The sequence below is a fragment of the Balaenoptera acutorostrata genome, chromosome 1, assembly GCF_949987535.1.
Source record: "Balaenoptera acutorostrata chromosome 1, mBalAcu1.1, whole genome shotgun sequence".
Classification (NCBI taxonomy): domain Eukaryota; kingdom Metazoa; phylum Chordata; class Mammalia; order Artiodactyla; family Balaenopteridae; genus Balaenoptera; species Balaenoptera acutorostrata.
This window is the reverse complement of record NC_080064.1, coordinates 18,138,444-18,164,782: the sequence shown is the minus strand read 5'-3', so window position 1 is coordinate 18,164,782 and position 26,339 is coordinate 18,138,444. Positions and strand designations below refer to the sequence as shown.

Here is a 26,339-nt window from a genome sequence, read left to right as displayed (position 1 = left end):
GGTGACTAGCTTCCTTAAGGAGTTCAAGACTATTAATTCCAAAGGTGGGTGGATGATGGGCTCTCTGCACTCCACATGAAATGTACCCTGAAAGCAGCAATAATCAGCACAGAGACTACTGCCATAGGAATCACAGGGCAATTCCATCTCTGAAGTCAACCTATCAGCAAAACTGCTCCCAGAACGAGAAACCAGCCTAAGCAGTTAGCCCACCTGAATAGGAAAAGCCAAAGACCAAGATGCAGATGGTGAAATACAAGGGGTGGGTCCCACTGGAGTCCTAGGGGCCCAAATCCTGGTATTTAAGAGCATACTTAGCAAAATTAAATCCAAACTCCCTGGCTGTTTACTATAATACCAAACTAATATGCACAAACTGGAGACTCTAAAAATTGCCCCAATTTTCTGGTTTATACTATGATGGGGTCAGAGCCTCTAAAGGCTCTACAGCCTCAGTACTTTTGTAAATGCAAAATTTTAAATTCAGGAATCATAGTTTATGAGACATTCTATCAGGAAATGTACCTAAAATTTCTTCTGTAGATCAAACTCAACAAAAGATCAGTACCATGTTTCAAAGTAAGAGATTTATCTTACCAGTAAAGACGTACCTGAAGCTGTGTAGCGAACCTGCCGAACTGCTGTATTCAGTTTAATGTCCAGGCCTTCTGCTAAAGCCACAGGCACACATGAGTAGCCATTCCTCACTGTCAGGTGGCTGCCAGTGAACTCAAAGTCATCATCCTAAAGAAGACAGAAAAGGACATATTTTCACACTTTCTTAATCTAACTTATGCCATTTATGTTGAGTCCTATAAAATAACACTGAAAAAACACCAGCTTGTGGAAAGTCAATATTCTAAGACAGAAATTAAAGAATAATCACGCAGTCTTCCACTACAGCTGCCCCAGGAAACTAAAGGGAAAACGGAAAAAACGCCAGAATGTCGCTAATGACTATCTCTGGGCAGTGAGATTAGGGCAGTTTCTTTTTTTCTGTGATAGACTTTTTATCATCACAGTCCTACACCACCAAGTCCAGACTACCCATGGCGGGCAGGAGAGGGAAGGAAGCTTATTCAGTAAATTCAGATGATACCATAAATGTCTGTTTGGCTTTTGTATGCACTGTAGATGTGGTAGCATATCAGATTCACCATCCTAATTACATTTTCTTCTACATAACAGCAAAATCAGTTTTTATGGCTTAAACTTACAGGTTTTAAAGTTGAGGAAGACTTCCAAAACTAAAGTTGGTCAAACCGGACGAAGGTAATCTAGGATTATAAAGACTCGCCCAAGATAATCCAGAAAGAAGTCAAGATTTGGCCTGGAAGAATTCCCAAAATGATTGCATGTCTTTGAATTTACTGAAAAATTTTCCAAATAGAGAAACTTTTGAAGGCTAGTTGATATTTCTAATTTCGTGAAACTCCTGGGGAAAACATACCATGATTCTTAGGAATTAGATAAAAATATACTGGGTTGGTAGCACAACTCTCACTACTTAGTGACTGACTCAGTTGTTCCCCATATGGATCAGTTCACATCACCTACATTCAAAATTTAATACGATTACAAATGAATACATATTGCAACATCAAATGATAGATCAGTGACTAGAGGTAATTTAGTATTTACATGAAAAACCATAAAGAAACTGGAAATTCTACAAGATTTGTACCACTAGCAAGTGCAATCCTTCCCATAATTCAAATTCTAAAGAATACCAGGACATAATCTGAAGATGAAGAAGTAAAAATAATTTTACTAGGAAAATGTATAATGAAAATGAAACTATGTAAGTAAAATATAATATTTACTTCTATACAATCTTAAGTCTGGCCAAAGTCTCAGATTTAGAGATTGGTCCATTCAGCATCTAAGAAACCTGGTGATTTCTCACCAGTTCAAAAGTAAATCACACTGAAACACTTAAGAATAATTTAACAAAAGATGTGTAAGACTGGTACACTGAGAACTATAAAGTATTGCTGAGATAAATTAAGGAAACCTAAATAAATGGAGAGATATACCATGTTCAAGGATTAGAAGACTCACTATTAAGATGACAATCCCAGAAGGTATTTTTTTTGTAGAGACTGATAAGCTGATTCTAAAACTTTATAGAAGATCTAAAATAGTCAAAACACTTTCAAAAAAGAACAAAGATGAAGAACTTACACTTCCTGATTTCAAGATGTACTATAAAGCAACAGTAATCAAGACAGTGTGACAGTGGCATATGGATAGACAGATATTGAATGGAAGAACTGATTTTCAACAAAGGTGCCAAAACAAATAAAGAAAAAAGATGGTGCTAGAATAGTTAACTAGATAACCATATGGAAAAATATGAACCCTACCTCACCTCTCACTATACACAAAAATTTAACTCAAAATAGGTCATAGACCTAACATAAGAGCTAAACTCACAAAACTTCAGGAAGAAAACAGGAGAAAATCTTTGCAGTCCCAGTTTAGACAAAGATTTTTCAGGACACAAAAAGCACAAAGCCTAAAAGAAAGAGTTGATAAACAGGACTTCATAAAATTAAAAACTTTTGCTCTTTGAAAGATACCATTTAGAAAATGAAAACGCCAGTTGTAGACTGGAAGAAAGTATTTTCAAAACAAAATCTGACAAAGGAACTGTATCCAGAATTTACAGACCATAATGAACTCTTACAAGAGGACAAACAACTGTTTTTTTAAATTTAATTTTTTTAACTTTTTATTTTATATTGGAGTATAGTTGATTAACAATGTTGTGATGGTAGACTTTTTTAAATAGGCAAAAGCTCTGAACAGACTTTTCACCAAATAATTGACATATGAATGGCCAATAAGCACATGAAAAGATGCTTCACGTTACTAGTCATCACAGGAATGCAAATTAAAACCACAATGAAAAACTACTATACAACCATTAAAATGGTTAAAATTTTAAAAACTGGCGATACCAGGCGTTGCTGAGGTTATGGAGCAACTGGGGCTGGCATACACTACTGCTGATGAGCATGAGATGTGGAAAACCGTTTGGAAGTTTCTTATAAAGTTAAAAATCTACTTCCCGCAGACCCAAGAATTTTACTTCTAGATATTTACCCAAGAGAAAGACATGAACGTTCACAGTAGCTTCAATCATTTATAGCCAAAAACGAAACAACCTAAATGTCTGTCCATGTATCAGTGAATGGGTACATTCTGTGGCCGTATCCATACAATGGATATGAATATTACTAAACAACAAAAAGAAACAAACTATTGATATACACAACAACAATGAATCTCAAAATCAAAAAAGGCACATACAAAAGGCTGTATACTGTACAATTATATACTGTATGGTCCAATTTACATGCAATTCTAGAAAAAGCAAAACTATAGTGACAGAAAGCAAATCAGTGGTTGCGTAGGGCCAGGAGCAGGAGGGCTGGGGCCTGACTGCAAAGGGACAAGAGAACTTTTCAGGGTGACAGAAATGTTCTGTATCTTAATTGTGGACGTGGTGGTTCATGACTATGTAAGTCTGGCAAAACGTCACATTGCTCACTTAAAATAGGTGAGTGTTATTGAATATAAATTATATCTTAATAAAGCTGTTTAAAAACACACATACAAACAAATTAACAGTTTCTCTTAGGAGCCCTCTCAAAGACATGTGCAACAAAATACATGGTAAGGGAATTTTACCTGATCCCAATGTTTAAGGGAAAGTGTAGAGAGAGGTGTGGCATTAGCAAATTCAAGATTTGCAAAATGCCAGTCAAGTATTTGTCTGTCTCTTGACGAGAGATACACATCACTGCAAAATGAGAACAAAGGAACACAAGGTTATTAAAGGACATTACTACGATTCTCAATGGGCTGATGTGGATGATCTCAGTGGGACTATACCTTATGTGAAGAAATTCTAAGTCAAAAAGCAGGACCGTATCTGTCTTATTAAGCCCTTTATTCCTGCTGCCTAGAGCAGGCCAAGCTTACTGCATAAAGCAAAGGCCTGACTGTAATTCCGGGAAAAAAAAAGTCTTCTTTATACTGTTACCTTGCATTATAAAAACTTACTTAAAATTTTTTTTTTTTTTATATTTTGAATAAAGCATGGACTTTTTTTTTTTAAGCAAGAATGGGTAGCATCCCTGACTACAGAAAAGAGTAGATGTATGTGGAGGCCGGATGCAACATGCAGCACACTGTCACCATATAAGAGTTCACTATCAAAAACCCAATGGAAATAAATACTTTCCTAGTCCCCAGAATTATGAGTTTAAAGCAATACCACCTTCTACGCCACTCAAAGACAATTTTCATTCATGTACCAAATCTTATGGGAAAAGGCTATCTTTTAAAAAAAGATACCTAGATTCAAGTATCTAGGACACCGTTACACATTAAAATATAAGAGCAGAGGATTAAGGAACCTGACAAATAGTCCTATGTACACAGATACCTTCCATTCATTAAACAATTTACAATACATTCACTGAACATAAATAAAAGCCCAGGGTGTTTTGTAATTTTTCTTTTAAATCTAACAGAAGGAACAGTAAAAGCTATCTTTCTGAGCGTTTGTGTTTTCCTTACCTTGGGGGATTGGCTTCTAATTCTTGAAGTTTTTCTTCTAGCTTTCCTTGTGTTTCAGCTAATTCATCATATTCCTGATAAAATTAAGAGAACTGGGTTGATCTTGATGGGTCAGAGACCCACCTAGTTATTTATATCACAAAGTGTAAGGCCTGGACCATATTCCTGTTCAGGTCAATCTACAGGTGTGCCTTAGCTGAAGGCTGGAGGTTGGGTCAGGGCTCAGGGATGGTTGTTCTTGGAGACAAGTTACAATGTTAGCCTAGAATTAAGATTGAGGGGGGTGGGGGCGGGGAGGTGGGGGAGGATGCAGAAGGAGGAAATAAAGAAACATACTAGTATGCTACACAGTAAGGATGAAAAAGAATAGTGACTACCACTTCCGGTGCGTTTACTGTGTCCCTAGCACGGAATAAGCACTTCAGACGCCCTACAAGTGAGGTAGTACTAACACCATGTCACAGATGAGGTGACTAAGGAGTCTAAGGTCACATGGTTAGGAGATAGTAAGTTAGGGATTTCAACCAGACAGTTTGACTCCATTCAATAACTCTGAAATCCATGTTCATTATCATTATTTTAAATTGTCAGAGATAAACTATGACAGAGGGCTAAACTGAGATGTAGGTAAGCTAAAGGATGACACTGTGAAAACAAGGCAGGAATTCTGCAGAAAAAGCAGACAAAATTAACCCATTAAGTTCTCACAGCTCCTGTGTACCAAACCCTCTTCTTCCTACTACAGGCACCTGTGATTGGCTAGTGGCTCTCTCTTTTCCAAAGTTTCCTGGATCTATACTATTTCTTAGGATTCCAAGTAAAAATCAATGAGGCATGTATGTATACCATACCTTGCATAAGGCAGTTAGATCCCTGTGTTTGCTTTTCACTAAGAACTCAGCAGTGATATCTCTGGGTGGCTTGACTTCAGATGCTTCTTTGTATTGCTGATGGAGTTCTTTAATTTTCTCTTTTAAATTTACCATCTAAGAGGGAAAAATACAAATTTACCATTCCAGACAGTAATTCATCGCCAAAGCATGTACTTTGGTTCCTCTCCTAAACTGCTATTACACCAAAACAGGGTTATACTGCAAGGTCTATGGAATTCTTAAATACGTCTTCCAAATCATGACATTAAAAAAAAAAATTGTTTTAATGACATTTTAAAACAGGAAAAAATCCTATATGGCTCAACACAGAGGTATCACATCACTATCAGATAAGTAGGATTGGCTCTGTCTTCCAAAACAAATGGGAGAACTAGGAATGTCCCATTAATAAAAATATATAATTAATTAAAAATTAACTACCAGGAAAAACAAACTGTCTCCAATTAAACTTATTGCTTTGGGAAATAAATTGTCATGATTTGTTTTTTAAATATGTAAAAGGTCAAATCATCACACAAAGAACCTTAAAGAACCATTCCCCGTGTTAGTTTTTTCGGATTTCTGGTGGTGCTACACAAGACTAGGGTGAAGGTTAAAGCTTGAAACTGGGAGCTTCACACCAGCTGGCCATGTTCTAGCCTCTCTTCTCACTTCATCCGTACCACAATCCATGAAGGTGTGCCAGAGACCTCTTCATTTGACAAGATGAAGAAATGAGGTACAGTGAGAGAATGAGGCAAGAATCCAGTCACAAGATGCACCCAGATTTTGCATCATAAAGCCCCCAAGTTTGCAGCTGGCAGGATGAGGAGAAACAAATGGTTTCCCAGTCTGGAGCTAGGGCTCTGGAAGGTGGCATAAACAAGGGCCCCCTTATAGGTACCATTGGGGAATATCCCCATATTGGCACCTCAAGTGAAATAATTATGCCAATGAATTATGGTACTGGCTGCTGACATGTTGTCTTCATCAGTGGGAACTTAACCCCAGCACAGCTGATCTCCCTCTCATCCTAGACTTCAGCAGAGGGCATTAGGCCAGCTTTGCAACAGTCAACAGCAACCTGACACAGGAAAGATCTATTTCCCCCAGCAACAATTTACCAATAATGACATACTGAAAGACTGACAGATAAAACAGTGCCTTTTGCTAGTCATTATTTTCTTAACAATAATGAGCTGTGCAGACTTTCTCTCCCATGGAGAAAAAAAATCAGAAATGCTTTTAAAATTTCTAAATTAAAGGCCTTTTCCCCCTACTGATGCATCTTCAGCTATGAAAAAAATATAAAATTTCACCTTATTAAGAAGTTCTTTCAGTTCCTCCTGAGTTTTCACTATCTTCTTCCAATGTTCAATCTGCTCATCTTTGACATGCTTTTCTTGTAACCTGAAGAGACAATATATATGCTCTGGCCACACAGCCAGCCTTGCTGCATAAGACAGGTGCCCATCAGAAACATTTGATGGCATCAAGGCCCTCTAAAATTTCTAATACTTTGGAATAAGAAAGTTGGCTGGTGGCAAATTATTTTCTAGGCTATGTTAAATACAGTTAATTCAATACCATAAAAGACATGAATTTTACAATGGAGAGAGCCTTAAGGATCATGTAATTATTTTAAATAGCTTTACTTTTGGATTTAACTATTTCACAAGAAAATAAGTGAAAACTAGCTCAAATAAGATTTGATGAAAACTTTAAACATTAAATAGCAAATCTATAAATGGAATCCATAATACAACAAGCAGTATCAAAGTACTTACTGAATGACAACTTCCAATGCCTGGCCAAGGGACACAGGCTTATTATTGAGGACATTGAAGTCTAGTTGATGACTAAGGTAAGATGTAGCTTCTAGCAACCGGTTAAACTCTTGCTCTACCATTTCATCTTTCTCTTTAGGAACCTGAAAATTTGAAGTATGGCAGAGTTGGTCCTTACACGACTAAACATAACCATCCATGAAAACACAAATGCTCTACAGTTTAAAAGGTCAAAATATGTATCTCAAAGGGGAAACCTTTGAGGACAATGATTCAAACTGTCTTTTCTATGAAGTGGTCAATTCCATTAAATGAGATATGAAATGTTTCAGCCCGGATATTTTCCTATTCTCATGATTTTGCCCTCAGAGCTGGGACTCTACCTCTATTAACAGCCACAGGATTCACATTGGTGCTGAGTGAAGTCATGTGGAGCACAAGGTGCCCTGGAGTTGACATGCACTGAGATAAGCTGGGCTGACATGCAGACAACACACTGGAGAAGTTCCAGAGAACAAAGACTATGTCAACACACCTGAGCACCTTCCAGAATAAGGACAGGATGAAAAAATAAGAAGCCCAAGGTATCTGGTTCCCCTCAAAGACGACAATTTCAGGTAGGAGTAGGGAAGAGAGAAGTGAAATTCATGGCTATTAGTAAGAACACAACCGCATCTTAAGTCTTTCTCAGAGTAATAGTGTTTTATGGCACCAATTAAGTTCAGAGTTGAACATCCAGTGCTCTTAGACTATGAGCGACTGAGGTACCAGGTATGGCTCACTACTGTGGAGTAAGAGAACAGATTGCAAAGCAGATCATCAAGCTGCAAGACCATGCTCCTAATCCCTGCTGTGCCCCTACCTAGTGATACCATCAGTTAGCTGACACAAATTCCTCTGCTACTGCTTAATTCAGCCCCAAAGTGAACTGTAACTACAATCCTATTGCTGAATTCATGGGGATAGCGAGAAGGAAAAAGCATGTCTAAGGCAAGCATCTCTTGCCATAAAAAGCTAGGCATCGGGACTTCCCTGGTGGTCCAGTGGTTAAGACTCCGTGCTCCCAATGCAGGGGGCCTGGGTTCAATCCCTGTTCAGGGAACTAGATCCCACATGCGGCAACGAAGATCCCGCGTGCCACAACTAAGAGCCGGCACAGCCAAATAAATACATTAAAAAAAAAAAAAGCTAGGCATCAACTGGGAAACGGGATTCAAAATTTGGATTTTCACTTTACCATCAACCTAAAATTGGTAACAAGAAAACAAAACATGAAAGTAAGTCCTAATAATCACTAAGGCTAAGGAAGAATGATCTACAATTAGAGGTAACTATTATGGACAAGATCATCACAGTAAAACTCTGCTCCTCATCTGCAACTCCTTCAGTTTTGCCCTTCCCAATTAAATGGATGCTTTCGAAGCACTAGCCTCTGCCCCTTCACTGATGAGTCACACAAGTAACTCTTATCAGATGAGCCATGGTATAGCAAAAAAGAATATGGTGAGAAGTATAATCTGCACCAAAACAAAGGCAAAAGGACTGCAACTCTCCTTTGGATCTGTAAATTATGACAAGACACTATAACTAATTCAATCAAAATAATATTTTAAAGCATCAAGTTCTAAAAGATCACACATGGAAGAGATCAGGAAATCTTTATGAATTAGAGAATCCCCCTTAGCCTTAGAAATAGAAACCCCTGAGAATCCTTTGGTTTATGTTGAGAAATAAGGCAGTGAATCAGGCTTTGGATGCTTGGTGCCATTTATGTATCAGGGTGGTACCTAGGACTTGGTGGATCAAACACATCTGACCCACCCATTCAAGTCCAGGGCCAGAGAAAGGAGGTCTTGGTGACATCGCTACTTGTTCTGATTACACAGCTATCAGAGCTGATGGAAGTGACCTTCTTGTCAGGAATTTCATTTACTTTCCCATCAGTTACATGTACTCTATATATGATGGTCACATACAGAACAGCTCAAAGCAATGCTGAAATTTTACTTGGTGTTAATTCCCGCAGTGATGTTACAAAAGATGGTTCTAAATTTGGTGCTCCTTTAAAAAGGAAACAATCACATTTTCAATATGAAATCTATGAGATCTTCACTATCACAGATGCAATGTGAATGACTGCTTTTCCTGGAGTACAAATGGTGATATTTCTACATGTGGCTTCTAAAATGCCTAGCAGGAGGATGCTGTAGCAGCAAGAGGGACCAGATCACATATGCCTCTACAGCAGGACAGGAAGGAAGTGCCAATTCGCCAAGTTTGCAAATGGTACAGATTAAAGCTCTTCCAGCGTCAACTGGATGGCTTGCTTTAGACAAGCTCTAATCTTTACAGCTAGAGTGACAGTCACATAGGGAAGTTCATATTGAAAAAGTACACAGCACTCAAAGGCTCAGTATCTGGGGTCCAGGGTGTGTGGTACAGAAATATTTAAAGGGACACTGTCAAGGTTAGAGGGACCAAATTTGACCTTTTGTTTCTTCCCTCTGTTTGCTGAGCAGCCCACTTGATTCGTTACACTTTCCCCTTTAGTCCACCCACACCCCCACAAAAAACTTGACTTTTTACACGCGCTTTCAATGACAAACACTCAAATGGCACCAGCCCAACACACAGGTGCAACTCTACAACAACAAACCAGTGTGAATGTATGATGCACGGGATCTTTGGAAGGGAAAGATTTAAGTTGCAAGCTTTTAATGGGTTACCGTAAACAGTGAGGAAAATGATTTGAAAAATTATGAAAGAAAAATACCTTGACAGTGTCCTTTTAACCAGTGCAGCAGAGAGAGAAATAAACTGTAAATAACAGCCCAACAGCCAAGCCAAGTTTAGTTTTGTAAGACGGCAGTAAAATCAAGGCTTTAAACACACAGCATGACAGAAGCATTGTGAGCTCAGAAGCTGCAACTACCACAGAAATAAGGAACAGACTGTACAGAGACTAAAATGAGAGAGTCAAGGCTCAAAAATGGGCAAATGAAAGGCACTTTGGATGGGGGTGGGGGTGGGGGTGGTAAAGGGAGACGGTGCAGAAAGCAGAGAGGAATAAGCAAAATTCAATACAGGAGAAAAAGAACAACAATCAAACCAAACAAACAAACACCAAACCAAAAGACCACTGCCGAATCTGACTGATACCAGAATGACATGACTGCATCTCCAGGACACCCCCTCTAACTCGGGGCTCCAGCCAGCAGTCAGGTCCCATCCATTTTCTGCTAAGCAGTTATAGGAATGTTGTCAGTGACACCAGGGATAGCTTTGAAACCTGGATTTTTTCCCATTAATTTTAAAATTCCACTTTAAAATTAAAGAAACATTTGGAAAATAGTAAATAAAACACTTGTCCATTAGGACACCAATACTGACTGGGAGAAAACCAAAATGTGTTTTTGATGTATTTAAACCTTGAATCTGTTTCTAAAATTAATCTATTAGATATATTCTACTTGACACACTCAGACAATGACAAGAACTTTAGCAACTGACTACCTTAAGCACCCACTACATACCTGTTTCAGGTCATTTCTTTCCCTTTGGTGAGAACCCTTGGACTCTGTTAGTTCCACAAATAATTATGAAAGGATGTTGAAATATTGGCAATCTCTAAACATGTCACAATAATTTTAGTTTAACCTGACCATTCATTCTTTTTTTTAAAAATAAATTTATTTATTTATTTTTATTTTTGGCTGCGTTGGGTCTTCGTTGCTGCGTGGGCTTTTTCTAGTTGCTGCGAGCGGGGGTTACTCTTTGTTGTGGTGCACAGGCTTCTCATTGTGGTGGCTTCTCTTGTGGAGCACGGGCTCTAGGTGCGTGGGCTTCAGTAGTTGTGGCATGCGGGCTCAGTAGTTGTGACTCACAGGTCCTAGAGCACAGGCTCAGTAGTTGTGACACACGGGCTTAGTTGCTCCGCGGCATGTGGGATCTTCCTGGACCAGGGATTGAACCTGTGTCCCCTGCATTGGCAGGCGGATTCTTAACCACTGTGCCACCAGGGAAGCCCTAACCTGACTGTTCTATTCTATATTCTTAAATTGCATCCTCAGAAAGGAACTCAGCAAATGATTACCAAGGCTTAAGCACCACATTTTAGGCAGCTGGATTTCTATATTACAACACAGTGACAAAACATAACAACAAACGAAGAAGCAGTCTTTCAGGAAAGGACCTTTGATACAGTTTCCTAGCAAAGAATCAAACAAAAAGGCTATTGCTTGAAACAGATTTTATGATTTTTCAAAACCATTTATTTCTCAATGAAAGGCTCCAAATAAATGGTTCCTTCAAGACTAAAAATTTGGTGAGTCTCACTCCTCTAAACGGGGTATAATCCTGACTGTTTTGATCCGATTATATGGAGCACCCATATACGGAGGACGGATTATATGGAGCATCCCTGAACATGGTCGGGGTGGGGAAGCCTGTGTGACTGGCTCATGCAGGATAAATTTTGGGAGAGCCAAGCAACTTTCTGGACAGGGTCCCTGATTCTGTAAGAAGTCATCTCAAAGGAAGGACAGCTCTCCTTAGTTCTACCTCTGGTTGTATTCTATCATCACAAGCTTGGTAGGTCTTCAAAAACATTGCCCATCTGTCATACTTCCAGTCTGCATAAGTTCTCAGGCAGCAGAGCAAAAATGGAGTTAAGTGTACCTAGGTTCCAGGTACTCAAAGTTCTGAGATTTAGCCAGAGAAATCCTCAGGAAGAATTACACATTGAAGAAAGTTGTAATGGCCAAATCTGGCCAACAGAGGCCACAGTCAACCTCCACCTCTCCCATCCCCATGCACTTCTACAATTACAGTAAGACGAAAGATTAGCTCCTTTGGTAAATCGTGGAAAAAGAAATTTACATCTGAGGAGTTTCTAACCCAGATTCCCAAATAGCTAAGGGAAATGAGATATTGTTATTAACCCTGAAGGGAGAATAAGGACAACAGGTATATCCTTAATTTAAATAAAATTCAACGTGATTCTATAAATGGAGACTGTTGCCTCCCTCTCCTTCTTTTACCTCATAAGGAATCTTTTAGGGGATGTAAATAACTGACTTTCCTAGAGCAGGGACTAAGCCATGTGGAGAAGGCACACATGGCATGTCTAAGGAGTGCACTCCAGCAACTTCTAGCACGTAGCAGAGGTGCTCAGTAAATTCTTGGTAAATAAATTAATATAGGTTGGAAAAGAAAATTCAGTATTATAACTATATTTGAAGGGAAAGATCTATTTTGCAACTTCAAAAACATTAAAGGAAGGCATGAGATTTCTACATTTATAAAAAGCAGGGATTGGCAGTCATGATTTTAAAGGGTAGAGAAAGACTGCCTTAAAGATACCAAAGATGTTTCCAAAAAGGAAGATGAAAACTGAAACGGCCAAGATGCCTCTGTCAAAAGTATAACCACCTAAGCACCACTCTCTATGAATAAAAGTGGAAACTTGCTAAGTTATGATAGGTACTGAGTGTATCCAACCAATGGTATTTGTAAGAAAACTGGCATGCGTTACTTTTCAAGTGTTATCTTTCTTCCTCATAACAGTTGAGCAATTCCCAAGTAAAACTCAGGTTCTGTTTCTCTAAGTAGTTACTGAGTCTTTGGATCTCACTTGATAATCACACATGCACGCACGCACGCACGCACACACACACACACACAGTCTCTCTCTCTCACATACTCACTCACTCACTTAAGATACCTCTTCATTACTCAAAAAAAGTCAAACACAAAACTAGAATCTAAAGCCCCCAAGTTACTAGCTGTATAGGAGATGCAGAAAACACTGACAGTCATTTCTCCAGTCTCCCCCACCAATCCATGTTTTCAGTCCTCTCACTGGTGACTCCCAAAATGCTCCTAAAATATGAATTACCCTATTTCCCAACCTTACCCATATCTATTTAAAACTGAATAATTCAGAGGATAACTCCATCATCAGTTAATCCGAGGGCACCTGCTTTATTAGCTCTGATTATTTTTATAGGCTTAGAAGATACTTCTATGTATAAGAATATCCTATAGTAGAACCAGATTAGAAAGCCCTGTTCTAGTCAACCAAAGCCATAAAATAAGCTTCCTTTGTCAAAAACAAACATACAAGCTCAACATCCTAGCTGTCAGTCCAGGACCAGAGAGAAGAGAGAGGCAAACTCTTTCAGGGATTCTTGTGACTGTTATTAAAACAATAATAAGGTAACAAAACAAAAACCACTTACTACATGATTTTTTTTCTATAGCAGCAAAATGGCTGAGTATGGTGATATGTCCTTAAGACAATATTACAAATGATATTAATAACTCTGAGTTAACTGCTGGCCTTGTATAGGATGAAATAATTAATTTCTATGTACTAACAACAGAACCATCAAATCAATCACCCTCTTTTCCACTGAGGCTATCCACAGAGAATGGAGGAACACATCCCATTTCGTTCAACAGTTCACTGAAGAAAAATCAACGGCTGAGTGAATATCATCACTCTACGTGGGCCTCCTTCGAATAACTATTAAAAGAAAGTTGTCTGAGAAGGAGACTCAGCTGATGCAGTCACACTGGCAGTTAGAACTGCACACTCACCCCTGCCCCCACCTTCCCTGAACTATCAGCCAGGCAGAACAGAACAAGTGTGGGCATTAAAGCTGGAACACCAGACAACAGACCTTGGCTCTACAACTTATTGACTATAATGACCTCAGGGAAACACGTGCATGTGCTTTAGATTCTTCCCCTGCAAAATGGGAGAATGAAGCAACTGACTGAGTTATTCCTTAGATTTCTAAAGCCATGACACATATCTGTGATTATAAGCATAAATTAACCAGGCTATAAGCTCTTAGTACTCGTCATATAAGCCAAAAGCCAGTCTACTGGTCACCAGTTGTCCATTCCTACTCTGAGCTAGATTACTGGGAACAGCATGATTAAGAAATATTAATATGTCTTCTTATGGTTGATTAACTAACTTAAGGCAAGCAGAACTCAAAGCTGCAAAGAATTTTTTCCCAAATTTGAGAATGCTTAAAGAATCCTCCTTACCATTTGGCTGCTTCACCAAATACAAACAAACAAACCTAGAAAAATCCTATAAAGATCAGAGTTGAATGACAACAAAATGCTGAAAACCACACACCAGCTTAACAACTGTGTACCAAAATGTTACTCAAAGGGCTGGTCCTGGTGAGATAAGGAGCTTATGCCAGAACATAAACTAAATGCACCACTTCTTCCATTGACAAAGTCTTGCTACCAAAAAAAAAAGTCATCATCTGAACAAACATCATGGTTAAATGATGTGGTTTATTTACATTCTGGCACAAGATATTAATCTCATCCCATACTAGTAACCAACAGTTAGTTCATGGATTGGCAGCTGGCTGTAGGCCACACTTGAGCGAATATTGGTATGTTATTTAGAAACAAGTGTTTTAAAAAATGTTTTACAGCTTATCTAATACCAAGAAAGCAGACAATTTCTTTGGATATCTCTACTAGGAAAAAAACCCTCACTTTTTACTGTTAGAAAGACTAAATGAACCTGCTCTACATTCAGGAAAGTCTAAAGAAAAAGATAGTGTCTCAAAGATCAGTGATAATCTTTGGTTTGGATTCCATTACTTCTTGAGGACTAATGTAATATCTACTTCAGAGACCCTGCTTCCTCAGTGCAATTCTCTAAATTACTGTCTATCTACCTAAAACACCTATCTGGTCATGTCACTTCCCCTGCTCTCAACAAGACTGGAAAAATGTGAGTCCATTATAGTACTCTTTCTACTTTTGTATATGTTTGAAAATTTCTATAATAAAAAGGTGGGAAAAGATAATTATTTGTGTACAAGTACCACCAGACTGTGGGGTCTTACATGGCAGGGACTGTCTTATCTCTTTACCTTTTACAGGTCTTTGCAGGGTAAATAGAAGTTTACAGAATTGTTGAATTAACCTCTACTTCATCCTTTTCCTTTCTACTTTGTTTATTTTGCCAGAAGGCTGCCCGCCCTTTCCCCTCACCCCCAAAAAAGCCCTGGGAGGAAATATGGATCCAGAATGGTGGGGATGGGAACCAAAACATTTCCTAAAAGTTTGTACTTCTCTGATACGAACTGCATAAATCCTAAAGGTAGACAGGAAAAGGTGAGGATGTCCCATGGGACCTATCACACAAAATTCTAGAGTTGGAATCTTACCACTTTTAATAACAGTAGGCTAAACTGCCATATACATAGCAAACTTTCCCTTCCTTCAAATATAAAGATGATAGTGTGTTTATAGCCTGAGAATTGTAGACTCCCTCACTCCTAACAGGGGAGTTGGCAAAAATTCTGCTGAATACAAACTTTTGAGTTTCAAAGACCCCTAAAAATTAGGACTGACTTACATAACCTATCATACAGCTGTTAAAACACTCTCACTCTCCCATACTGAATATCACTTCCATGCTACTACCATACCAACCATAGGAAGCTCCTATGCCTCTGATCAACAAATACTTTAACCTACCTAAGCATCAGGTTAGTACCACCACTTCGCTATTAGCCCATCAAAAACTAAAAAACTTAACAGCCTAGCTAGCCTAATCTTCATTAAGTATTTAAAGATAAATGCCTCAACAGGCATGTATAACCCCTTCCTATATAGCTCAGAGTTAAGAAACAATCACAATAATGTCGTGTCATTTCTACTCTCAGTTCATATTTATATGTGTGTATATTCATTCACATGTTTCCCCAAAATTGTTTTCGACTGAACCAAAGAAATTGTGAAAAGTAGTTTGTTGTCAACTTACAGCTTGTCCATTAGCTTCATAAAGTGGGCATTTTTGCTTGATCTTGGCCAGTTCCATATTTACTTGCTTGCTAACCACAGCCATGGGATTCCCTCCTAGAAAAAACTCCAACAATTAAATTCAACATACCTATGAAGAGAGAACAAAAACCTCAATGCAAAAATATTTTTACTCAAAATTTAAAATATCAAAGCTTAGGGTACATGAATTATATATCAACAAAATGCCCAAAGTAAAATAAATATTTAAGTTAAGCATAAAGAAGAAAGCGAAACATTACCTATTACCAAAAATTAGTTAACATTACAGACCCTTCTAGATTTTATGTGCATAAAATTACAGACATATACATACAAAAGGATCATAACACATGCACTGTTTTGTGATCTTTTTTCAACTTAGCAACAAATGTGGACATAATTTCATGTTAATATGGAGCTACATAATTTTTAGTGGCTGTATAGGTCTCATTGTATAATAATTTAATCTTCTAATCTGTAGTTTCTAACATTCTGCTACGTCACTGTCCAGTTGTCTATTTTCTTAGGATAATTTCCTAGAACTGGATCCACTAGGTCAAAATCTATGTACATTTTAAATTATGCTCATATTGATGTATCTTTTCAGGAAGACTATTTGTCAATTTACCTCTCACTAATACTGAGAACAGTATCCTAACCAATATATTTTAAAATTGTATCTATGGCTTTAAAATATAAGATTAAACAGGGACTTCCCTGGTGGCGCAGCGGTTAAGAATCCGCCGGCCAATGCAAGCAACAAGGGTTTGATCCCTGGTCCGGGAAGATACCACATGCCGCGAAGCAACTAAGCCCGTGTGCCACACTACTGAGCCTGCACTCTAGAGCCCGTGAGCCACAGCTACTGAGCCCGTGTGCCACAACTACCGAAGCCGGTGCACCTAGAGCCTGTGCTCCACAGCAAGAGATGCCACTGCAATGAGAAGCACGTGCACCACAGCAAAGAGTAGCCCCCGCTCGCAGCAACTAGAGAAAGGCCGCGCGCAGCAACAAAGACCCAACGCAGCCAAAAAAAAAAAATACATACATATATATATATATATATATATATGTAAGATTAAACAATTTTGAGTCTCAGACCTTGTATTACAGCACAAAACTAAGAACTACTTACCAAGACCTGTTACTACCATGGCTCCAAGATCAGCTACATAGTTTCCTTTGCGAAATGTAGCAACTCGTCCACCCACACGATCCTGTTTTTCAGAAATTAAATGGCTAAAATCATAAATTCTAGTTTAACCATAATAACCTGGCAAGGTACCATCTCAGGGCTCTTTGATAACTTAAAAAGAAAGGTGTAGTTAGAGTTTACATGGAGTACGATGTGAGCACAAAGAGCAAATGAAGTTTAACTATTTGAGAGAGTGGTAGGTAATGAATGACATATAAAAGGAACAGAATTAAGTGATGTGAGGTAGGAAACAATTTTGACACCCAGAAGACATACTTAGTTACTGCTACTATTAGCCACCTACTCCAATGTCTCTAACACCAGTTGTACAGGCTGAGCAAGGGCCACTCACATAGAAAATATCTGTTCACAAATTTCAACACTAAAGGCCATTTTTCTACCATCATGTTCTGACTCTTGCCCCACAGTGTCAAAGTCAGCTGTGAATGATCTGATAGATGACTTCTCTGACAAATGCCTCTCCAGTGCAGCCCCATGCCCAAGGGCAGAGTGTCTACTGAGCATGAACTGTTGACAATACCTCTCATTTCTATACAGGCCCAAGTGTTATCTTTGCTGACTGTAGATTTTCAAGTATGGGGAAATCTTACTGAGCTGCAGTGATACTTCAGTCATGGATTACATGAGAGTACTCTGTAAACTCCAAACAAATGAAAAAAAGCAAAACAAAACAAAAACCTGCACACATGGGTAGGAATCATAATGATCCCATTATTCCTTGCTGTATTCTTTGTACATAGGAGACAGAGGGCACACAAATGTTTTCTGAATTAATTAATAAAATATTAAAGTAAGACTGTATCAGCAATTATTTAATTTTGATCTCCCCATACTCTATTTGAAAAGAACATTTTAAAAAATTAGGAATTTGTAAAAAGCAATTTAGATTGCCCTGCACAAAACATTTTGAAAGCTTTTATAAAATTTTAGATTGTTTAGGTTATGTGAGAAGTGTTTTGTTGTTGTTTGGTTTTTGTTTTTTTTAAATGGTAGGAGTCAAGGGAGGTCTTTAAGCCACTGAAAGATAACTAAATCTCAAAAATTACTCATGAAAATGATTTGAATAGTAACATCCTAATAGGATGTTCTTTTTTTCCACTCTGTGCCATCATCCCCATCCTCTTTCAGTTTCCATTTCTCTCTCTAGGACTAATGATAAGGAGCCAGTATCTTGGCTTCACCAGGCTGTAAAAGATGGCTGCTGTCTGAGAAGCAACTCCTTTCTGTTTACAATCAAACAGAATACAATTCACTCTGTCCCACCACTAAAAATAACTGCACCCTGTAAAGGGTATGTCTGAGAAAGCCCCCTAATTGAAAGTTAGCTGCAAGAAACAATGACCTGAAAATATACATAAAAGGGCTATATGGATTATTTATAAACTCTAAATACTCACTGAGCACTTTTCAAAGTTTTACTGTCAAAAATGTTTTATCCAATGTAGTTAACACTATCAAAATACCTTGAGTATTATTTAAATCAGTTTGGTTTAGTTCAATTTGTATGATTCCTTAATTTGCAACAGATAATTTCCTTACCATATTTCCATTAGGCTGGGCTTCTAAACCCAAAATAAAATTCTTACCCTGGCTTCCAGAAGTGTGACATCCATTCCAAAACTTTGTAACTGACGAGCTGCTGCCAAGCCCGAGACCCCAGAGCCTATAATGATTACCTTTCCCGTCTTTTTAGCTAAAATTAAAAAATGAACAAAAATTAAAATACTTTGTTGTAGGTTTAAGAGCTTTTATTTGTCATTTTTTTATCAAGAAAATTTCTAGGTTCTTAACATGTTATGACGTCTCACAAAGTAAACAATTCAGAGTTATTTTCAAAATATGAAAACTATATGAATACAAATTAGCAAATATCTGAAACTTATAAACTTTAATTCAATGTTGAAAATTCATAAATGAAATCCTTTATCTTAAGATTTACTTTCTCATTACCTCAGCCATGTGCTTCAGCATCTGTGACCCTCGGTTAATTTATTATGAATAATCTCCCACATTTACCTCACAATTATACTTAGGACAATTTGAGCAGTCAACCAATCGATCCTTAAAGCTATTTTCTTTAAGCTCTACTTCTGCAGTCTTTAGTTTCCTTTTTTGAAAAATTATTAAAGCATAAATATAAATGTATTATAAATAAATAGATAGATAGATGTATTAATTCCCAAAATATCCCAATCTTCTGATTCCTGGCAGACATTATCCAGACACCATGAAAGGGGTAAAAAGCATTTAAAAAATAAAAATGCAACCTTTAGCATTGCATTAAAGAACTGGTTAATGAGAGAAAACAAACTTCCTACTTTATAACTGATTTTTTCATTTTTAATAAATTTTATTTTTAATTGTTTTTTCTTAAATTGGAAATTCAGTATCTTTTACCAAGTATTTATCAAACCAGAAATTATAGGAAATTCACATTTACAAAGAGATTTTACTTTAAATTTGACTTTTAAGAAGATAAACTTGGGAATATTTTGACTCTAAATATGGATTTAGAATTCAAAATAAAATGCTAAAAAGCCTCCTGGAACCTAATTTAAAACCATAAAATTCATTGGCCAGGTCCTTACTTGGGAGGGGCTTTATCCTCTTATAGATGCCGAAGTTGATAAGACCGTGACGCTCTAAATAACTGTGAACTCGGTGGACAAGCACAGTATCACCTACAGAAAAATGAATTTAAAAACATGTTTATCTTTTTAGCACTTTAAATGGAAAACTCTTTTAACTCTTCTTCTACTTCTCCATCATGAAGTCATTCTATTCATCTTTTCTATAAGCTTCAAGTCATGTGACTCCTTTAGAAAAGTAATTCTTAGAACTATTAATCTGTGTGGTAGTCCAAAATGCATATCACATAATTTCCAATTTTTAAAAATGACATCCCATTACAGATGAAATGAAGGACAAAACCAACCCTTTTAAAAGTAGTATTATGCTCATTTACTTTGGCAAAAACTTTACAAGACTGCTGGTGGCAAGTGGGAAATGAGAAAGCCATATAGACAGCCAACTGAATGCCACCAAAGTACTCTGTGGATTAAAGCTGGAACATAGGTCTGGAGAAATTATTAGCAATCTGTGAACTCACTCACCTGTCAACACAATTAAAAAGTTAGAAAAACAATTACAAACACACAAAATAGTTTTGCTGCAAGGCTCATTTCTGCATAGCACAAGAAGATGAAAATTCATTATCAAGCAACCATGAGCTTCTGGGAGGAAGTATCCATTTTCAAATCCAGTTCAAAACCAGTCCTACTGAACACACTACTTACTGTTGTAAGGCGCTTCTAATTGTTGGAGAGTAGCCTCAAAGGTCAGCTGAATCTTTGGATTATCCAACCACAACTGCAACTGTATTTAAATGATAGAAACTGTATTACAATCAAATAGACATATACCATTTGATCACTTTAAAATATCTTTTTAACTTTAAGGCCTCAAATATAGGTTTTCCTTTCAGTGAAACAGTAAGGGTTATATTCCTGACAAAGAAACTAATGAAACACAAAACTGTCAAATGAGTGAATTATTAAAGAAGCTAGGAGATATTTAGCCTGCCTAGTAACTTGCCAAGATCATACAGCTGTGGAGCAACAAGAATTTAAACCTGGGTTAGATAACTCCAGAGATCCTGAGTAGATACAAAATCAAATGATCAATCAGATATGTGGGGAGGTGTGTGTGCAAAGGATAACTCCTCAGTTTTGGGCTTGCACAACTAAATGAGTTGGTATGCCATTCACTGAATGAGGGACACGGAAATAAGAGATAATGAGTTAAGTTTCAAGACAACAAGAGGAGGTGAAAGACTGGCATCTAGACACATAGCTGGGGTTCAGAGGAGAGTTAAGGTTTAGAGACACTTGCTTATGGGTGATAACTGAGGCCAAGTGTGTAGAAGAGGGCTCCTAGTGGGAAAGAACAGGGGAGAGAGGAGAGGACCTTAAGGAACTCTAACCAGTTCACATAGTGGCCTGTTGTTAAGGATAAGGCTATAAAGCATTCAGAGAAGACAACGAGGGAGGCAGGAGAAAAACTAGAATAATGTGTTAAGCTAAGGGAGCTGTGTATTTAGGAAAGGAGAAGTCAATTATTTTGAATACTGCTGAAAAAGCAGTAAGATGAGGAATAAAAAATATTATGGTACAATCAACGGGCTCTAACATGAATTCTTTTCAAACTGAATATATGTCTGCAAAATGCAAGACCAGCTGAATACCATCATATTTACGTCTTAGCTAAAAGTTAATAAAGACTGCTCCATAAACAAGTTTCAAAGAAGGAATTAAAGTGTAAATAAATTCAATTACAAAGAGATATGACCAAATCCATATGGACCCTCTGCTTTTCTCTGTGGCCACTGTCAAAGGAAAATGGAATTCCTCAAGCACACAGTGGGCCCAAGTCCACCACTCCTCAACACAAGCCTTCTTCCTCCTTCCATCTTATAATATAAAGGTCAGGTCATAGGTTCTAGTTGAATAATCCTAAAGTTGTGGTTTTAAAATCTAGAAGCAAAAGATGCAGTTTAACACGAGAGAACTGACACAATTCTTACAGGAAAGAATGACTTAAATTCTGTTTTATAGCCAGAGACCACAACTCTAACCTGGGCTAGTCCTTCCCCAAATCTGGATTTCTGGTCACAGGTAATGAATCAGAGAAAATAGAGATCACTATAAATCCACCACTCAAATTCAAGTAAAAAGTAAAAACTCCCCTCAGGATGAAACAAAAAAATGACAATTTTGTCTGAAATCCACTTAGAAAAAATGTTGACATGCTACACACAGAAGCTGATTCAATTATAAATCAGCCTCAGAAATGCACATTAAGAATTTTCCATTCACTTTAAAAAAATCACCCTATTTTCCTTCACAAAAAAGAACTTTTATTCCGTACTACAAAAACCTACCAATCACTCTAGATGAATGGCATTTAACAATCCAAATTTAGCAGTAGTTTTGCAATGTAATGGTCAAAATAAAGACGTTAGTGGTGGCTAAAAAGACATCTCTGAGCTATATCCAAAATAACTGAAATTACAACATGAATTTCTTCTACTTTGTATCACTCCCGAGTACAATGAATATGTTCTGAACAGTATATAAAGAATTTCTGATGAATAAAGGACATTAAAGAAAAATTCACAGAAGAAATACAAATGACTAATAAATGTGAAAAAGCAATCAGTCTAAGTAATCAAAGAAATGGAAAATAAATGAAATGATTTTGGTCTACTACAGCAGCACAGATTATCATCATTTTAATCACAAAAACAGGGCAGGGTAATGAGGGTGTCAACTGGGTCAGCCTCTCTGGGAAGCAATCTGACAACATGTATCAAATCTTTAAAAGCGTTCATACTTTTTGACCAGGTAGTTTTCCTTCTAGAACTCTATCCTAAGGAAATAACCAGAGATAAGAGTCAAGAATGTATAAAGCTGTTCAGAGCTTCATTATAATAAGCAAAAATGGACATTTCAATGCCCAACAGTTAAAGTATGACCCAACTGTCAGACAAAAAAATATTTTGCCAACATTAAAATCAATCATTTAGCCAGAGGAGGAAGATGAACCAGATGAGTAGAACAGAATAAGGGTTTCTCTTAACCTGGGAAGGAAAGACAAAGTGATTATTTTTAATGTATATTTTTAAAAAAAAGTTTATAAAGATTCTTATTGTGTGTTTATGAGGTTATGAGGAATGAAAAGGATCCAAAGAATGCATGGAAGTAGGATCCCAATTTTGTAAAAACAAAAATTAAATATACATTTAAAAAAATACCTGGAGGAAAAAAAACCTAATTTTTAACAGTGGTTATCTCGGAATAATAGTATTACAGATAACTTAAAAATTCTTTCCTCTCTTTCTATTTTTCCCCCCATATTCTATATAAAAGTAATATGTACCTTTTACAATTCAGGTGGAAAAAAGCTGATTGGAAACTTACTGTGCGGTTTCTAATGAACAGAAAAACCTTCTGGGTCTGCTGTGGTCCACTGATGATATCTGGAAAACAGGCTGCTTCTTGAGAAGTCATCCGGTCATGAGGAAGTCTACTCTGGAAAGCTGCACCCTCCACACCTAACAAAGAAAAGCAAAGGACTTCTGGGAAAAGTGCAAGTGAATACAAAACTAGGGATAATGATTATGCCTCAAACTCCTTTCTCGCCTGAAGAACCTCTGCAAAGCTTTGCCTTACTTGCAGACTGATCTCACTTCCTTTTTTAAAAAAACTTTCAATTTGCTCAAAAGCTGAAACAGCCTTAGGATTTAGTCATTCTTTTGAGCTTAACATTCCAAAAATCAGTTTACTAATGAGTGAAACAATATACCTTATAAAGCACAAGGCATTTAGAATGTTTTCTTCATCCACAAAAAAACTTTAAAATATTGGAGGATACTCTAATTAAAATTAGCATTATTAAAAAAAAAATTAGCATTATTGATAATATACAATAAATTTTAAAACTAAAGAACCAGAGTAAAGGAAAATACACTAACAAGAAAGCAAAAGAGGCTATGGAGTGAAAAACACAATCACATGCCTTCTTCTAGGACTACAGCAGGGAACATGAAGAGGACTCTAAGGTTTAATAACCAACACATGATCTCATCAATGGCACCATCCATCAATTCTCATAGCTCAGTGCTGGCAAGCAGTGAGAGAAACTACGTAGACTACATGGAGAGAAAAGAAAGCAAGGAATTCGCCTTTTCTGGCAGAAACATTAGAAATGCTTTACTACATATTGCAAGTAAAATATTTTACTGCATATACTATATAGTAATATATATACATAGTATATATATAACTTATATAACAAGTATAATTCTTAAAACTGGGTATTAAATTGATATTTGTATAAGCCGATGGTTAAGTACATCTTTATAAGATGTCCTTAGAAACATTCACATATATTTTACTTTTATTTCTAAGATGATCTGTCCCTGGTAGTCTAGTGGTTAGGATTCGGCGCTCTCTATCTAAGATGATCTTACAAATATATACTTAACCATCAGCTTCTGAACATATCAAGACACAATTTAAAGAGTTTCAAAATTCAATACCACTGAAGTAATTATATAAGTAACAAGACAGGCACCAGATATCCATATTTAATCATTTTAAAGCACATAAAACAAGAAGTTGGAAACACTGATAATGGAAGCAACATTAAAGGAAAGGCATTAGTAAGATTTGGAGAATAAAAAGAACAAGCCAGAGACCTTCAATATGGCGGAGGAGTGAGACGTGGAGATCACCTTCCTCCCCACAAATACATCAGAAATACATCTACATGTGGAACAACTCCTACAGAACACCTACTGAACGACGGCAGAAAACCTCAGACATCCCAAAAGGCAAGAAACTCCCCACGTACCTGGCCATGCGGCTGACAGGGTCTTGGTGCTCCAGCCAGATGTCAGGCCTGTGCCTCTGAGGTGGGAGAGCCGAGTTCAGGACATTGGTCCACCAGAGACCTCCCAGCTCCACATAATATCAAACGGCGAGAGCTCTCCCAGAGATCTCCATCTCAACGCTAAGACACAGCTCCACTCAACAACCAGCAATCTACAGTACTGGACACCTTATGCCAAACAACTAGCAAGACAGGAACACAACCCCACCCATTAGCAGACCCACCCATTAGCAGAGAGGCTACCAAAAATCATAATAAGGTCACAGACACCCCAAAACACACCACCGGATGTGGTCCTGCCAACCAGAAAGACAAGATCCAGGCTCATCCACCAGAATACAGGCACCAGTCCCATCCACCAGGAAGCCTACACAACCCACTGAACCAACCTTAGCCACTAGGGGCAGACACCAAAAACAACGGGAACTATGAACCTGCAGCCTGCAAAAAGGAGACCCCAAACACGGTAAGTTAAGCAAAATGAGAAGACAGAGAAACACACAGCAGATGAAGGAGCAAGGTAAAAACGCACCAGACCAAACAAATGAAGAGGAAATAGGCAGTCTACCTGAAAAAGAATTCAGAGTAATGATAATAAAGATGATCCAAAATCTTGGAAATACAATGGAGAAAATACAAGAATCGTTTCACAAAGACCTAGAAGAACTAAAGAGCAAACAAACAATGATGAACAACACAATAAATGAAATTAAAAATTCTCTACAATGAATCCATAGCAGAATAACTAAGGCAGAAGAACAGATAAGTGACCTGGAAGATAAAATAGTGGAAATAACTACTGCAGAGCAGAATAAAGAAAAAAGAATGAAAAGAATTGAGGACAGTCTTAGAGACCTCTGGGACAACATTAAACGCACCAACATTCGAATTATAGGGGTCCCAGAAGAAGGAGAGAAAAAGAAACGGACTGAGAAAATATTTGACAAGATTATAGTTGAAAACTTCCCTAATATGGGAAAGGAAATAGTCAGTCAAGTCCAGGAAGCACAGAGAGTCCCATAAAGGATAAATCCAAGGAGAAACATGCCAAGACACATATTAATCAAACTGTCAAAAATTAAATACAAAGAAAAAATATTAAAAGCAGCAAGGGAAAAACAACAAATAACATACAAGGGAATCCCCATAAAGTTAACAGCTGATCTTTCGGCAGAAACTCTGCAAGCCAGAAGGGAGTGGCAAGACATATTTAAAGTGATGAAAGGGGGCTTCCCCGGTGGCGCAGTGGTTAGGAATCCGCCTGCCAATGCAGGGGACACGGGTTCGTGCCTCTGTCCGGGAAGATCCCACATGCCGCGGAGCGGCTAAGCCCGTGAGCCACAACTACTGAGCCTGCGCGTCTGGAGCCTGTGCTCCGCAACAAGAGAGGCCGCGACAGTGAGAGGCCCGCGCACCGCGATGAAGAGTGGGCCCTGCTCGCCGCAACTGGAGAAAGCTCTTGCACAGAAACGAAGACCCAACACAGCCAAAAATAAATAAATAAATAAATTTAAAGTGATGAAAGGGAAAAACCTACAACCAAGATTACTCTACCCAGCAAGGATCTCATTCAGATTTGACGGAGAAATTAAA

At 37.7% G+C, this 26,339-nt stretch overlaps 1 protein-coding gene across 2 annotated transcripts in view; it reads right to left on the bottom strand.

The window, feature by feature from the left end:
- Positions 1–26,339, bottom strand: part of KDM1A (lysine demethylase 1A) — a 63,882-nt gene that overhangs the window by 6,910 nt on the left and 30,633 nt on the right. For both annotated transcript variants that reach the window (XM_057532805.1, XM_007175093.3), the window contains 12 exons: positions 23,273–23,406; positions 20,591–20,669; positions 19,883–19,975; positions 18,881–18,987; positions 17,214–17,295; positions 16,059–16,153; positions 7,250–7,392; positions 6,782–6,872; positions 5,442–5,576; positions 4,591–4,664; positions 3,697–3,808; positions 612–744 (listed from right to left, as the gene is read on the bottom strand). In XM_057532805.1, the coding sequence (XP_057388788.1) occupies positions 612–744; positions 3,697–3,808; positions 4,591–4,664; positions 5,442–5,576; positions 6,782–6,872; positions 7,250–7,392; positions 16,059–16,153; positions 17,214–17,295; positions 18,881–18,987; positions 19,883–19,975; positions 20,591–20,669; positions 23,273–23,406 (1,278 nt within the window). The remainder of the gene's footprint in view (positions 1–611; positions 745–3,696; positions 3,809–4,590; positions 4,665–5,441; positions 5,577–6,781; positions 6,873–7,249; positions 7,393–16,058; positions 16,154–17,213; positions 17,296–18,880; positions 18,988–19,882; positions 19,976–20,590; positions 20,670–23,272; positions 23,407–26,339) is intronic.